The 17,159-nt window shown below is 46.3% G+C and overlaps 1 protein-coding gene across 5 annotated transcripts in view; it reads right to left on the bottom strand.

Annotated features, from left to right (window-relative positions):
- MARCHF3 (membrane associated ring-CH-type finger 3) overlaps positions 1-17,159 on the bottom strand; it is a 574,560-nt gene that overhangs the window by 98,523 nt on the left and 458,878 nt on the right. For all 5 annotated transcript variants that reach the window (XM_069625604.1, XM_069625608.1, XM_069625603.1 and 2 more), the window contains one exon: positions 15,461-15,665. In XM_069625604.1, the coding sequence (XP_069481705.1) occupies positions 15,461-15,665 (205 nt within the window). The remainder of the gene's footprint in view (positions 1-15,460; positions 15,666-17,159) is intronic.

The following is a 17,159-nucleotide window of genomic DNA, read 5'->3' on the forward strand; positions in this document are numbered from 1 at the left end:
ATTTCAAGACTCCAGTGTGTAGCAACCGCATCCTGAACGGAATTCGCAACACGGCAGCAAAGTAAGTGCTCGGCTGGGGAATAAATCCGGAATTCACAGCTCTTAATTACACCTCAAACTGTACTCTGGCAAGAGAACGTATTCCAAACAAAGGACTGGCACATGAACCCAGTCCAAGTCTGCATACCAGATAACCCTTCCAGCGACGCCTTCAAGACTCGGAACAAACACCTGGTTGTAGTTGTAGGCGTTCGCTGGAAGCAGACAATGACACTTCCAAACCAGAGGACACGGCGAGAAGAGCAGACATTTTCCTAAAGTGTAGAGCTTAATCCAGAATGCCTGCTGGGCACCAACTGACAGAGTGGGGTGGCCCCAGATGCCAAAGGAAAACCAGAGGGAACCCAAGGGCTGGAGGATTAAACGTCTTCAAAGGGGGCGCTCAGAATGCACTCTTGTCATTACACAATGCATCTTTTGTGTAGCTTCGCGCTCTCAACACTTCTTCATTTCAGTTTCCTACACACCAGAACAGTGCTATTCAAATTCTGCTATGCTGAGCCCCCCCTTCCCCCGCATGCTCCATCTGCTTATTTTTTCTATGAAAAGCCTTCAACTACTCCCTTTTGGTGGTAGATCCTTCCACCCCCCTGGACGTCCATCAGGCACCCGTATGGGGACCAGGCCCACAGGTTGAAGACCACTGCCCTTGGAGGTGCCATATTAATGTGTTATATTAGCACGCGAGCTACAGGGAGATTGTGGAGGCTTCTGTAGAGGACTGTGGCCTGTACCCGGAGGGAAGCGCTCTTGTGCGAGAGATACCCGAGACACAGGACTTTGCCACCGCCTCCCTGAGAAGTCGGGGGTCTTTTTAATAGCTCTAAGTGGGCATGCATAGTAGACTCCTCTACTGGGGAGGGAGCTATGGGGGCGGGGGGAGGCATGCTGCACTACCACTGAATCACCCATGAAAAGGCCACACAACAAAATACTTTGGTCTCCCCACGTTTTTTAAAGAAAGATTTCTGGTGGAATGCTAGGGTTAATGGGATGTCCACATGAAGGAGAAAGCACAGCGGGGAGCCGGGGCTTGAGGCCACTTCTTATTGGTGTGGCACTTCAATGTGCAAAGGGGAAGCCACTCAAAGCCCACTACATAAAGCTGTCCAACCAAAGAACAGCACTGGGAAAAATCAAAATACATACAGGCACACGCGCACACACACACACACACACACGCTGAAAACCAATGGTTTAATATCATTTGAATATCATTGTTAGGGAAGATTTCTCTTTACTGCCCCTTTCCTTCCATCTTGATGGAACCCCCAAACTTGGTGCTTTTATTTTTTAATCCGACCTGTACTTTGTACAGTGCATTGAAGCCTTAAGCTTCACTGCACTGGCTTTTGCTCCTATGTCATGGGTACACTGAAATGGGCTTCAGGCTGTTAGTACTGGGAAATATTGTTTCCCTTAGTCGTGTTACTATGTTATTACTTTTCGCTACTTTTGTATCACGTATGGCAACGTTTTATCATTGTGCAAAGCAGCTTACACTGCAGTACAATGGGGTGAATTTCTGTTTTGCCCTAGACTAAACACTCAGAGGATTTCTGGTTACTCTATGTGTGATAAAAGGATAGGCTGTGGCATCAGTGACTTTTCCCCCTCTTTTTGGGGATTTTGGTTTTAGCCTTACCGTGTTTAGCTACTAACTGTGGCTACTGGTCGAACATGGTCGTGCCACAGGATTTTTCGATTGTCGTTTTGCCATCTTGTTCTTTAGCCTTCTTCCTGGCCTCAGAGTCCAGGGAACTCCTTATAAGGACTTCCAGTGCCCGGGAAAGCAGAAGCTTTTGGCAGGCTACTGGAGGCCTATGCGTGTTTGCTGCAGGATGTGGGCTGGATCTGTCTGGCCCCAATCCACAAACTGGTTTCAGTGTGTTTGAGTGGTATGCATGAATGTTCCCGCCAGTGGTCCTGATTAGACCACTACTGGGGGAGGGGGGCTAGTCCTGCTATTGGCTAGTGAGGGCAGCAGCTCTTACCTGGCTTTTAGGATAAGAAGAGGACCCCTGCACCCATTCTTCACAGAGAAACCTGAAGGAGCCAAGCATCCTGTCCAGCTGTGAGACCCACGAAGATACCTGAGATCTGACTGAAGGAAACACACTTCTGCCGCTGTCCTGGAGGAGCCCTGTCTTGCTCATGATCTTTAGTAGTACTGGGAACGAGCTACGACCCTTGGAGTGAAGGGACCATCCATTCCAGATGTCTGCTCGGTGCCCTGCCAAAGGACGCCTTCGGAAGTGTCCTGGAACCGTCCTGTGGCTGACCAGCTTTGTTTTTAGGCTACTGTGGTGCCGGCGTCACCGTACCAAGTCTCGGCTCACTGTTTTATATCTTTGCAATACTTTCCTTTCTGCGCTACATTCAATGTGTGGGTGTCTGGTACAGTTCCATCAGCCATTATGTTCCACACGCGGGGGGAGGACCACTCTTCACACACCCCACACCCCTGCCACTGTCCTCTACTATTGACTATCGGATTGTTGGGGATACTTTTGGGCATTAGTCTAACTTGAACTCTAACTTTAAGACCCCAGATGCCCTACCTGCATGTTTTCCTGCCTCCTAACTTCTGCGGAACTTTAACCTGAACTATTGGGCAAAAGGCCCCAGGCAACTTAGGCCTGGACAATTTTAGTTAGGGATCATCTCTGTGGACCTTTTTGTGCATAACACTTGTCTAACCTTTCCTTTGCAGGAGTTTCCGATATGTATTTTGCCCTATAACAAAGTGAATGCATGTATGTATTTGGTTTGATAGTGTTGTGTTACATGTCTACTTGCTAGTAGTAATTGTTCTATAGTGTGTTTTGGGCATAAATAGATAACTATATTTTTATACATCCTGTCTAAGTGTAATCTGCGATTTCCATTGTGTGACCTCATTGTGGACCCCATACAAGCTCACCCCCCACTGAAGAACTTAGCCTAGACCGACTGTCACTGCTACCTAAAATGGTTTGGCTACAGCTTCACAGAGTTGTCCCCGTCACAATATAGGTTGGCCTTCTATACATCTGTCCACCAGGCCAGATTATAGAAAATCAGACCTAACCGTCATCACAATGTAATTAGGCGTTCCTGCAGCAGATATGTCAGCTGCAAATATCAGGTGCTATTAGACCCAATGTAAGGGTGCTCAATGTATGAACCTTGGAAGAATTCATGGAGGACTGAGCTCTGGCCAAATTCAAATCTGTGGATGGTGTGCTTAACTATGGTAAATTAGACTTCCAGTGCGGAGGCTGTCAGAGAAAAGGCTTGCTGGACTTCACACTCCACACCCTGCTGAGCATTCCAGGTTATCAACAGCCGGGGCAGGACACTGACAGTGTGGCCGAGTGACCGGTTTTCCTTGAACTCGAGTTGCTTTGCCAACTGAAAGGTGCACACACAACGTAGGACTTGTGCAAGCTGGGCTTACTTTTAAGCTCCGTTCTCCAATTCATTGCTGCTGTGTTGAAGTAAAATGGGCACATGTGTACACCCATAAACACTGGGCGTAGCAGATGCAGCTGAAATATGTTCTCCGTAACCTGGCACACGGTTAGTACTAACAGAATACTGCATGTTCAACAAAAAACAAACACTGTATTTGGACATGCAACTTTGAATCTGTGAGGAATTCAACCATCCGCATGGGGAGTGTAAACTCGCATAGGCTTTTAAAAATCTTTTTGGTAATAAAAATGAACGATGGGAGATCATCCGCCAAAAATGTGTGAGGCCATTCCGCACACATTTTCCCTGCTTACTGCACAAAAAACACATTCATGTGTACTCCGGGAGGACACAGCCTACAGACGTCGTGCTCCTGTCATGTTCAGCTGGAATGCAACAGCCACGGGTACATCAAAGCATCTCAAGAAGGTGGAAGGCACACCTTCTTCCGGCCACGGACAGCCTAATTAAAATATCAAAGACCCCAAGCATCTGCCTCCCTATTTTCAGTTAGGCTGGGGGCAGTGCATACTAATGAGAAATAATTAAGGCAAGCCTGCAAAGGGGCTTGGTCGCAGGACAGACAACAGGAAGGCAGGGCTAACAACTCTTTGATATGCAATGTGTCAACTTGATGCTAGTTCACACCCCTCTGTATGAAGGACAGTGAGCGGCATGTCTAGGTCCACTAGTACCGTATGCAACCCCTGCAGAGCGGACCCCCTTCAGAGGGAGAAGTACGTGATCTAAGGGAGACAGGAAGTCTGCTCTCATCACAAACTTCATGGGAGACATGCCTTTTGATCAAGAGCCACAGAAGGCTCAGTTAACCAGAGAGACACTTTGATCTAGAACAGACAGGAAGATGGGTGGGATTTAGGAGTACATGGTGTCACCCACTACCTTTCCTGTTGCAAAGCACTGTGGTCCTGACCTCCCGCATAAAAGAAGATTGTTGTTGGGGACCCCGGATTGGTTCCTTAAGGTAGGCTTAGCTTGCACCAATCACTGCGGCCCATTTGGCATTAAAAGAGGGCTGAGTCCCTCGTATGCCAGATCATGCGACGACTTCGAAAAAAGTAAGAAAGACTCATTTGGACCCTGGCTGGGGGTACACTCTACCTTACATCTTCTGCCAGTGAAGGAAGGCCAGCATTTCCAAGAGGGAAGCAAGATCCCTCCGCTAAACATCTCCCAGGAAACAGAGGGAGATACCAGACTCAGAGGACCCATCCAGCAGTTCCTGAAAAGGTACCCAGCCAGCAGACAGAGTGCCCCGCTAGGTTCTGCCAGCAAGCTTCCTAGGTTGGAAGTGCCAGAGAGTCTCTGAACAAAGTACAAGGCCGTTGCGTGCAAACACTCTCCTCAGCTTTGGCCCGTCTGCCTTGAAAGGATGCTACAAGCCCTGCGAAGAAGCTAGGATGAGTGCCACACAAGCATCAACCAGTGTCCATCTTTTAAGGACATTTTCAAGGCAGTCAAGCCCTCAAACCGCCACCAACTGCACCGTTGACTATTATCACGCTGCAGCCACTAAAGCCACCCGAGAAGCCTCGACCAGCATTCCAAATCAACCAACCAGCACAGAGACGATTCTTGACCCTGAGCCACTGTTTAGGCCAGCCTGCAGCCGTACGTCCATCCTCGCTTGCCAAATTGCCTGCTGCTTGATACCCGCAGCTGTCTCCTGTCTTGAACTCTATTGCAGGAGCTGCAAAGCATCCTGGAATGGACTAAACGCTGTCGAGAATCAAGAACCTCTCAAGCACCCCTTGCACTCTTGGTGCTGAAATCAAATAACCTTGAACAGTTAAGATGGATTGCTTCACCGATTACCCTCCTGTCAGTATCCAGAGTGCCTCCCTTTCCTTCGTGAAACTGTCTTTCCTCTGTGTTCCTTTACAGGGTGGGTTGCATTTTGTATTGTGCTAGAGCTGTCTGTTGTAATAATAATACAGTAGAAATGTGTATACAACTTTGACTGGACTGTCCCTTTTATCATTTCATTTGGTAATAATTGTATTTTCACTGAGTTGCAACTAACCAACGATCCACAACCTTGCAGAGATAAGCCTGCCGTTCTGTCCACGTTACCAAAATTTGACAAGGAGCTTTATAATTTACTTGTGTTCGAAACTGTTGAGATCCCGCCTGGTGTACTAGAGGTGTGGGGCTGATTGATGGTTTAGAAACAGATATTCATCCGTGGATCCCTATTTTGCCTCGCAGTCTACCGTTTGCATTTACCTTGCATGTTCTTCTGCCACACTGCACATTAATTGCATTTACCTTGCCAATTCACTTTTATTAAAGCCAAGTTTTGATCATCATCCTTGGTGCCAGTAATCATTGCCTTGAGTCTGCAGTCATTGAAGTGTGTGCATTATGTCACCCATTATCTTGTTTCATTGTGAATATGTTTCATTTGCTACAATTATTTTGCATTGGTTCTTCATTGCCCACTGCATTTCTGGATGTGTGACATGGACTCCAGTCCCCTTCTACCCTTACTTCAAGGGTCTCCCATTGGCGAGATCTGCACTGTGGCTATTCCTGCCGCACTGTTGATTCAAACTCAGGAACATTTATTCGGTCATATGATCTGATATGTAATTCATAAAGCATCTCTACACAAGTGTTTCTAGGCATGACAAGACAAGGAGGGGGGACAGAGGGAGTGCAAAATCACAATTTTACTAGTCCTTGTGTCATTCAGATTGTGCAAGTGCGGGAAGAGGGAAAGGGAGAAGTGCCAGGGGGGAGTGTAAGGGGGAAGTGCAGTTAACTCACAAGTGCAGCCAGCGGGTGGCTCATAAGTGCAGAGAGAAGGGACTGTACGGCTGCAGATACAGACCCGTAAGTGCTGGGGGAGCCAGGAGGCAGTGTGAGGACAACTGGACATGCAGGAGCCTGGGCCCGAGTTTCAGTGGGAGGCCAGGTGACCAGTGTGCGGAGCAGTCGGGGACATCAGCAAGGGAGAGGAATAGAGAAAGCGGAAGCAAAAAGGATGGTCTTGAATTGCTTCCATAACCGGAGGTGGTTCTGCTCTAGTTTGAGAGAGGCAGGGAGGCTGTTTCAGAGGGAGGTCCCAGCAGAGAAAAGAGATATACCTGCACTCTCTACTTAGAGAAGTGTCTGACCCTCAGAGTTGGAGGTGGATGATCGAAGGGCTCGAGAAGGAAGATGTTTAGGAAAAGAAAGTTGGAGGTAGTGCAGTCCCAGGCCCCAGAAAGCCTTGTGGATGATGCAAAGGGTCTTGAACTTAATCCCTGCAGCCACTGGGAGCTAGTGGAGAGATTTCAGAGCTGGAGAGATATGATCCATGGGCTTGAGGCCAAAGACAAGTCTCTCAGTTCTGTTCTGGATAAGTTGTAATGGTCAAGGAGTACAGACATGCAGATTTAGAAACAGAGGCTGGTGCAATAGTCCAGCCTAGAGAGGACCAGGGCTCTGGAGACAGGGAGCTTCTGGGGGAAAGTAAGAAAAGGCAGAATACCTCTGAGGAGGTGCAGCTGATAGTGTGACTTCTTGGAGATGTGAGGAGAGAAGGAGAGGGTGACATTGAAGATGACACCAAGCTTCTTAGCCTCACAGGAAGGAGCAGGAATAGGGCCCAGGCTGGGCAGCCAGAGAGAGAGAGAGGAAAGGAGGGAGCTGGTGTACCGATGAGAAGGATCCCAGTCTTACTGGCATTAAGGCAGAGATCATTGGTGGCACACCACTCCTGAGTTGCATCCTGACAGTCTGGTATGAGAGAAGGAGCAGAGGCAGCTGAGGGAAGCCGGAAGGAGAGCTGGGTGCCATCCGCATAACACTCAAAGTTAGAGCAGAATGTAGCGTTGGGCAAGAGGTGCCAGGTAATGGTTGAAAAGGCGGGGAGAAAGATTCGACCCATGGGGAATGCCACAAGTAGAGAGCGAGATAGAAGAGATGAAAGACCCAAGTTGGACTTGGGAGGGTCGGTCAGTGATCAAGGAGGCCAACCAGGCCAGGGCCTGACCAGAGATACCCAGGTTGTCAGGTAGGCAATTGAGCAGGAGGGCATGGTTGACTGTGTCAAAAGCAGAGGATAGATCGAGGAAAATGAGGACAGAAGGAAGGTTAGGGTCAGGATTAGAGAGCAGGTCTTCACAGGTGTTCAGGAGAGCAGTTTCTGTCCTTCTTGCCACTGTGAAGCCAGACTGGTGGTCGTGGAGACAACCAACAGATTCAGTATGCAGATTAAGCTGGGAGATGGCCAGCTTTTACAGGTGTTTGCCCAGGAAAGGAGTGATGGAGATCGGGCGATAGTTTGCCGGAGAGAAAGGATCAGCAGAGGGCTTCTTTAGAACGGGGTGCACAGGGGAGTGCTTAAGGGGGGGGGGGAAGGGAAGGTTCCAGTGGCAAAAGATTGATTGCAGAAATCGGCCAAGGCTGGAGCAGGGGTGTCGATGTGGTCCTTGATGGTTCTGGCTGACTAAGGGAGAACCTGCTTTGAAGAGACTTTCATAGATCGGACTTGTCTAGAAACAAGGTTACCCATTTTTCATTCAGTGCTAATTTCATGAAGGCACTCTCTAGAAAGAACCCTTGTTGGTTCAGGTCCTCAACCTGGGAGGACCCGTTAAGTAATCTGCACCCTTTATATAAACTTCTGTTACAAATATACATCCTGTTTCTGATTAAAAAACTAAGACACCTTCCAGGGACTGCTATAGTTGGAAGAGGTCTCTTTCGCTTCCAATTCCATTCATGAATAAGGAAAAAGAGACTGCTATACACTGTCTCACTATGAGCAACGAATAATTAGTTTCTATTTCTGTGTTTACAGTTTTAAAATAATCTGATCTGTATGCATCATTAACAGATGATGTAAGCATACACCATGTCCCTCAGGAACTGGAATCTGCATTGAAAACAAAAGTAGCCCTACAAAAGGGGGCAGGATCAGTTGTTATATTTTTAGATTAGGTAGATGATAATGAGTAAAGAAAAATATAGTCCCATAATGCTTAAAGAAAATGGAATGTCCCTTTCTAGAATAACCTGCCTCGTGTCCAGTGATACGATGGTGGCTGAAGAGAAAATGCAGAAATCGTTGCCACAGTTAGATGGGGTGGGACTATGGCCTTTGGGATTCATTCAATATTTATGTACAATTATGCAAAATAAAGTGTTCAGGCAGCCAGGGTAGGAGCGGCTGTAGTGCTCCTAGGTATGTCAATTTACAAGAGAAAACTAGCTGCGCGACCTGCCTTGTCATTCATACATTAGGAGCAAGCGCGAAGAATTCGAGCTCCCTCCGCACAAGGACAGTAAGAAAAACGAATGTGTAAAACAAAAGGAAATACAATCATTTTTAAAAAAAACAAATGAGTGTAGCCAGACAATGGAGTTTGAGATGCACAGTGCAGTGAAGGAATAGAATTGTTAGCAGTTCTAATTTGGAGCATCACAGGCTTGCATCCTCTTGCAAACTCAATTAGCTGCATGACCTTATATTTGACTATTTGGAAGTGCTTACAGTGCGGCTGAATAAACTAAATCAATTTTCTTCTCATTTAGGCGGATTGACTTTTAATATAAAATGCTCTTATTATTCCAGAAGGAGAGCATGAAATAAGGCAGGAGCTGATGACTGTGCATGATCTGCTGGCACTGCTCCCAGATCGTGACCTAGTGCAGGACTTTAGGCCCGACCTGGTTCCCTTGCTTTCACCTCACCTGCCCTGCCACTAACCGTCCCACAGGTCAAGTTAAATATGGTTTCAAAGTAACATTCACCACACAAAATTTTGAGTTAGCTCACCAGTTTTATATCTTTGCAACACTTTCCTTCCTGCGCTACATTTACTGTGTGGATGTCTGGTACAGTTCCATCACCCACGTTGTTCCACACGCGGGGGAGGTGGGTGGTGTCTGGCAGGGGTAGGACCAAGGTCCTCTGCTATTGAAGGAGGGAATTCCCCCACGTTTCACCCATCACAGCACCCCTTACTCCCCTGCCCCTCTTTCCAGGCTTTGGGCCTTCTATACTCTTCCTGCCTTCTTCATTTCCTCCACATCATGTAGCCTTCCCGCCACCTTTCACCGGGGAGCCTGTGCCATTAGCAGGGTGGTGAAGCTGCCACGGTATACACCTACATTGCTGATGGCACAGCATGCACCACCTTCACGCCACTCTTCCTAATGTACTCAACTCAAGTCATGTCTGGTCACCAAATCCTTTCCTTTACAAACCCCACTGTTTTTTCTCTTAATACTCAGATTTCTGCATTTTATGTATATATATTATAGTCTGTTTTAGCAACTCTGTAGTCTCATGGTTAAGTAGGGTTCCCCATGGAGAAAAGTATTTCAGATGCTGATAACTAGGGCACCACTCTAGTATTATGAGCAAAACACTTTACAAAACAAATTAACATTCAAGTTCCTTATGCAAATTCTCATAAGCCATATTTGTGCTACAAAAACAGATGATGGACGATTGGCCCTGCAGCACCTGATCTGACATGCAAGATTTCCTTGGAATGGTAAAAAATCCCAAGTTTAACAAAAAAGAAAAATTGCCAAAATCTTGTTGGGTATATTGTGAGCTTGCATACCTATTTGTGGACCCACATGGCAACGTTTAGGACTTGGAACGGCCCTTAGCTTTTTAGTGAGGGGAACGCAGATTTGCTAATACGAAGGCAGCCATTTTGATTGGTTTGGAATCAGAGAAAAATGTCTAAATTGACAAACGGCTGATATGATATGGCATTCATAACGTGCCTGTACACAAGTGTTTCTAGGTGCGACAAGACAAGGAGGGGGAAACAAAGGAGGACAAAACAACGATCTTACTAGGCCCTGTGTCATTTAGATCGCGTAAGTAGGGGGAGGGGAAGGGAAGAGGTGCCAAGGGGGAGCGAGGGGGAGATGTGCAGGTAATCAAAAGTGCAGCCAGGTGTGGCTCAGTGAAGGTAATCAGAAAGTGCAGACAACGGGTAGCTCATAAGTTCAGAGAGAAGGAACTGTAGGGTGACGGATACAGACCATTAGTGCTGGGGGAGCCAAGAGGCAGTGCGAGGTGCAACTGGACAGGCAGGGACCTCGGCCCAAGTTCAGAGGGTGGAAAGGTGACCAGTACGTGGAGAAGACAGGTCATCCGCAGGTGAGAGGAAGAGAGAAAGTGGAAGCGAAGAGGAAGGTCTTGAGGTGCTTCCGGAACCGCAGATGGTTCTCTTCGAGTTTCAGAGAGGCAGTGAGGCTGTTCCAGAGGGAGGCCCCAGTCGAAGAAATAGATCTGCCCCTAACTTTTTGCTTGGAAAAGCGACTGACCCTCAGAGTTGGAGGTGGATGAGCAGAGAGCTTGAGAAGGGAGATGTTTAGGGAGAGTTGGAGGAAGTGTGGTCCCAGGCCCCAGACAGCCTAGTGGACAACGCAGGGGGTCATGAACTTGATCCTTGCAGCCACTGGGAGCCAATGCAGAGATTCTTTCAGGGCTGGAGAGATATGATCCCTGGGCTTTAGGCCAAGGACAAGTCTTGCTGCACTTGTGACCCGCACATTTTTGCAGGATCTTATGGACCCTCCACCCTCATGCTACAGATTTATTTATTTATTTTAATTGAGGGATACTGCAACCTTCTCCCGACCGTAGGCAATCATGGGGGAGCAAGGCGTGGGAGGGAAGAGATCACAGAGGTCTGTGGTTTGAGCCAGCCCAGGACTGGTGCAGAGTTAATGTTCCATTTGTAGCGTGAAGGAGTAGGCTCATGTTTGAAAAATATTTAAATTACAGTGAGTATTGGTAGTAACTTTAACATTTTTAGTCCCAACGTTTGTAGACTTCACCTTTAACATGAAAAACATTTTTAAAATGTTCCACTAATTTTTGCTTACTTTTTTGTGTTTGACTGTGCTAAGTAGTTGTGTGGTGTTGTATGTGCGTACTGTACCTACTCATACTCAGAGTGTGTTGTTCTGTGTTTGCATATTGTATGTTATATCACTGTTTGCATACGAAGCGTATTTTCTGGGCACCCATTTTTTTCTGTGCAGATTTGATGCACTTGTGCTTACCCATTCAGAGTGAATTGTAAGCATTCATGTATTTAAGTCACTTACGTTGTCAGCGTACTGTAGTTACTCATTTCAAGTGTGGTGAATTTATGTGCGTGTTGGTGTTTTATATTTGGCTTATTTTGCTTACTCCTGGACCAAGCATATTGTATGTACGAGTGTGTTGTTCTGACTTCTGTTTTGTGCTTATTGTATTTGTTAAGTGTGGTTATAGACTAAGTGGATTTCATGTGGGTGAGCCTGTGCCATTCGGACTGTAGTGGAGTGACAAAATGCCATCTGGTGAAGACAGAAAAGCCAGAGCTTTTTTTTTCATTTTTAACACTAAAATTATAGTTAAGGCTTTCTGAAATGGAGGTCTGCTAATCAGACACCCTCCTTTCTTAAATGCTCCATGCCAAAATGATAGTGCACACATGAAGCTTTCCTGTAACCAGTTCCTGACATCCACAGCACCAGCTCTGCAGGGGCACAGAGCAGGTTCAAAGGTCCCATGTGCAATCCTAACTGCTGTTGGAACACAATGTTCTGGCAGGCAGAGGTGACTTTTTAATCTTCTGCACCAGGCTCCGAACTTAATTGTATGCCTAAGTCAGTCTAGTGGCACATACATCTTTAAATATAAGCAATGCATGGTTTTGACATGGTGACAGCTAAAATCACACAATTATACAGCCAAAGCAATTTGATATCAAACTAGTGTCAGCTCTGATCAGGCCCAGGTATTATAGGACTGATGTTTATGAGTGTGTGTTGTCTGACTGTCTATGCTACAGCCATGTGAATCCATGGCCAGGGGTGCTGCACCTTTGATTCTCCTGCAGAAAGGTTAACACCTTCCCTCAGGGCACAGTAACTTCCCCCTAGAAGCGCTCATGGAAACCGCTGCGTCAAAGGCAGCATTGTCTAATAAAGCCACTGTCACACCCTGGTGCTGAGCAATGGAGTCCCTTTGAAGACAGCAGGCATGGGAATAGGGCAAAGTAATCAGAGCCAGAAGTGAGAGGTGGGCTGTGAGACAGGCCCCGCCTTCTTGGTTTCTGTTTGGACCCCCTTCCTTTTCCTGCACACTCCATGTCCTGCTTCCAGGACATTCTTGATGTGATTTCATAACACTTAAGGACTGAACCCCTTACAGCAGCCTTGTTTTAGACCAGTACCCTGTGACATGTTGCCTTTAAAAGGAGAGGGGCGTCCCCTCATTCTTCGATTCATCCTTGGACTTTTGCGAGGTCAAGAATGATTCACTTTGATGTAGTCAGTACTTCCAACAGAAGCAAAGTCCTCTGCCATAAAGGTGAAGACCGAAGGAATCCAAGGCAGAAGAGAGCTCTGTCCCTCAACCATCCCCATTGAGCAGTGAGGGCGACTGCTGTTGGACCAAGGCTTCACTGCTGGCTGCACTGCAACTAGAACCCCGTTCACTGGAGGTGAAGGATCTCCTGTGGGTGCCTAGTCATGTTCCCCGGAGTGGGGGTGCAGAACAGGAGTACCCGCCTTGCTGTGGATTGGGATTGTTCTCGATACCTTCAAGCCGTAACAGGACATTCAATGCTGCTTTTGCTACTCTAAGCAAACGTCAAAACACTTCTTGCATTTCGAGATGGTCAGATGACGGCTCAAGCCATTGCCATGGACATTCTCAAGCAACATGACCGTGGGCTCACACCCATCCTGATAATATACGCTTTGCTCGGCCCGCGCCACCGAAGGAAGATAAGGAAGGGGCTGTGCCCATTTCATCTTTATGATTGGGATCGCTGCTGAGTTGGTAGTAACGTGGTACGACTTATCGCTGTTTTACCGCAGAGCTCTAGTCATTTTGCCACAATTGGCCATGCGGCACGTGATGCGCTTACTTTTGCACAGCATATGTTATGTGCATAAGTTCCTTCCTTGCATAGTGTTGCTAGTGATAGTGTGGGCTTCAGTGCACACGTGTGATCCAGCGGATGCACATTTGTTCATAATCTGGATTTGATGTGCGGGGCTGGATTGTTCCAATTGAACAGCTCAAGTTTGGATGAGATTTTCAAAATATCTGCTCTGTCCAGGATCCAGGTAAGAGTTAGGCGTGTGCCATAAATCTTGAGCATCGAGTTTTAAAATCTGCATCTCAGCGTGTACTTTTTACTTGGGTCTATTGTAAACCAATGGAAATACAATTCTGCATTTTATTTTAGATCAAAACATACACTAAACTTCAAAAGGTGTGACATTCGTGTTCAAATACGATCGCACACTTGCTCGCAAATTTCGTAAACTTTCATCGACCAGGTAAAAGTTGGAGTCATAGGCTTTCCCATAAAATGATATGAAGTGACATGTAACCATAACTACAGTGTTGCTGAGCCAACACTATTATATTACTTATAAACACAGACACTAAAAATTGAATGTCAATGTTTATCAACCGTAAGCCATGGCCCGCATATGTTGGACCATTGTTTTGAACAGCATTGCCACTGGTAGGTTTAACCCCTTAACTGCCAGGCTATTATGTAAGTCTTGATCCTTCACTTCCACTCTCCTCCAGTGGTGGCAGTAGGCACCCTCACATGAGCTTCCTCTTTTTGCACTGTGATTTTTGTAAAAGATTTGGGCCCCAGCAATGAGTGCACTGGTAGAGATGGACACTCACCAGTTAACTGGACAAGGTCCCTGGTTACCCCTTCATCCTACCACTGCAGGTACTGGACTGGATTTGCTCAGATTGCAAGTCGGTTAAATGGCGGAAGATACAGCAGCGAGTGGGTGACTGGGAGAGGCTGCTGACTGTTAAGCAGAGCAGGTGGTGGGTGACTATAAAGTGCGAGGGGTACATATGCTATATGATATCAGAACTAGGACAAGCAGATAAACTGTTTTTTTTTAGGCTTGCATTACTTTGCATGCTGGTAAGTGTAGACTTTCATTCAGGATACCAAAAAAATCTATAATCAACTCTTTGCTCAACGTCGCTGTACCAATGTAAGCAGGAGGTTGGTTTATTGTGGAATTTCTGTACATTTTAATTAATCTCTACAAAACCTAGTGCTATTTTACTTTAGCCCAGTTTTTACATATTGTTTTACAAGCCACCACATACCTGTCATGATTCCACCCCGCCCCCCAAGATCACCCACCACCCCGCCTAGGGTAATTGGGTTCCCTTCTCAGCACTGTATCCTAACACCTAATCCCAGTGGACACAAGATTTGTGTGGATTCTACAACGTAGGGTTTTTCTTACAGCTAGGCCGGGTTTTCAGGGCTCTAAATCCAGTGCTTTATGTGCACAATTGAAGCCATCTTTTATAAAGCTTTGCCGACGTACAAAGACGCCTCAGGCTTTGTCCATCGCCAAAGATTGGATTGAATTGTGTATTTTTCACGCCGTCTTTTATAAACATAGATCTGTATTAAAAAGATGGCTTGAAAAGTATGCAAACGGTAAGATATGCACAGAAATATTAATAAATGTTATATACTTGCGTGCGTACCTTACTATGGTTTGTGTACTATGCAGGTCATCTTTTATAAACATAGAAATATGTTACATATTTCTATGTTTATAAAAGATGGCTTGCATAGTACACAAACCATAGCAAGGTATACACATAAATATATAACATTTATATATATTTGTTTACATACCTTACGGTTTGCGTACTTTTTTAGGCCACGCCCATCCCACAAGCTATGCGCCCAAATGAGCGCCCCCCTCGATTTCTTACCCCACTGAAAGCCCCGTTTAAATCCATTATGCTTAGCCACTCCTTGTTTGTAGAATATGAACTGCCACTCTTTCACTATATACGTCACTTGAATTGCTGTGTATCAAATACAGATGTTCCAGAAACACGACAAACCCAGAACGTGTGTTTGTACTGCCTTGGACACGAGCATCTTTCACTGACCTCGGTCAATGGACGTGGTTTGCGCTCCACTGCAAACCGGAAGTGGCACAGCTCACAGTAACTGGTGTTCGAGGACGAAAGCCAGTGCTCCAGGCAGCTGCGGTGAATCGTCCCCAGCGTCCCCGTGCATTCGCAGGGCGAGAGCAGGTCTTCCTGCGTGCTGCCTTCGTGACAGATCCTGCAAATCGGTCTATCGTTGAAAGGGCTGCAAGACAAGCAGGTGAGATGATTAAATCCCCAGAAGCCACCACCTCAGAGACGAGTGCAAACATGACTTCAAATAATGGCTCTTCTTCAGACCAAGAAGCATTGATATGCATATGGCACAACCTTGACGCCAGAGCTGCGCACCTTCGAAACGGCGCTGCCATCGTAAGCTGGTTGCCATGACACCCGAAATACTTAAAAGGCATTCACGATTTCGTTTAGTGATGTTTCATACATTAAAGGGCAAAACTAAGAAATGCCTAAAAAAATGTCTACTCTGGGCAATGCTTTGCAGGCTGCGCTAACAAATTCATCTGTATGAACCTGATTTTAAAATTAACAAAAGAATGTGTTAAAATAATCTTCACTTGTTGCATTCAAATTAACATCTATGAAAAAGTAAAATATAATAGTGTTCAGTTTTCTATGGCAATTTCGCTGTTTCCCATTTTAGGTTTGCATAAAATATAAAGATATCGAATGAACGGGACACTATACATGGGCTAAAATACACTTGGCTGGATGTTAGAAGGCTTTTTACAAGTCACTGAGGAGTTACCTTACACTGCAAAAGCCCAAATCACCCTTTTCAGATCACAGAACTCAGTGGCAATGTAACTTGCAATATATAGTTGGCAATATTGGGATTCCCCTACAATATAAGCATGCCAACCGACGCAATTGCTCACAAATCCCTGCTCCTAGTATTTTCCTTTCCCCACTTGTTAGAACTCTGTCCTGGTGGGCAGAGGTTCAGAAGGCCGGCCTAGTTTCTTGGAACAGGGTAACCTTCTGGACAAGCCAGAGCAATCAAGGTGGCATTGGAGGCGGTCGAGAATAGATCTCAGGAGGGGGTGAGGGTGACTGAAAGACCTCAATGAGCACACAGAGTAAAGGACACAACAAATCACTCCCAGTCAGGTGTATATATATTAAAAATACATGAACTTCAAAGGCCTTGAATAAATGTACAACACAAAGCAATCATCAACAGTAATACCTTTAAACCACACAACACTACTATAACACATATATACAATACCAAGTGGCCTAAAGGGTTAAAGAACAGAATGGGTCCACAACCTAAAAGGAAAGGGAGCAAGCAGTGCAAATAGCCTTTAGCAGTTCTGCATCAATTCCTAACTGAGAGGCAGTCCAGTCCCTACGAAGAGTGGAGCCTGTCGCTCAAATGTACTTTCAAATGCTGATGCACGCGATAGTGCAGAAGGGCGAAAACAGGGTCTCTTGTAGGGTCTGTAGCAGCACAGGAAAGTGGGTGAGGTGATGCAGAATAAGTTCCCACTATTTGTGAAGGGTCTCCCCAAGATGTCAGAACAGGTTCCAGGAGTTGGGAATGGGACGGTAGCAAAGTAGCAAAGGCTACCTGTGGAAAGGCAAGTGGCTTTCAGGGGACACTTGTGCGTAAAAATGGATGGATGCACTAGGGGCCACTGGTAAGGGTTGTAAGTACTCACCGACCCCCGGCACACAC

This window comes from Ambystoma mexicanum, chromosome 6p, assembly GCF_040938575.1.
Source record: "Ambystoma mexicanum isolate Mex_15411 chromosome 6p, UKY_AmexF1_1, whole genome shotgun sequence".
In the NCBI taxonomy this organism is placed as follows: domain Eukaryota; kingdom Metazoa; phylum Chordata; class Amphibia; order Caudata; family Ambystomatidae; genus Ambystoma; species Ambystoma mexicanum.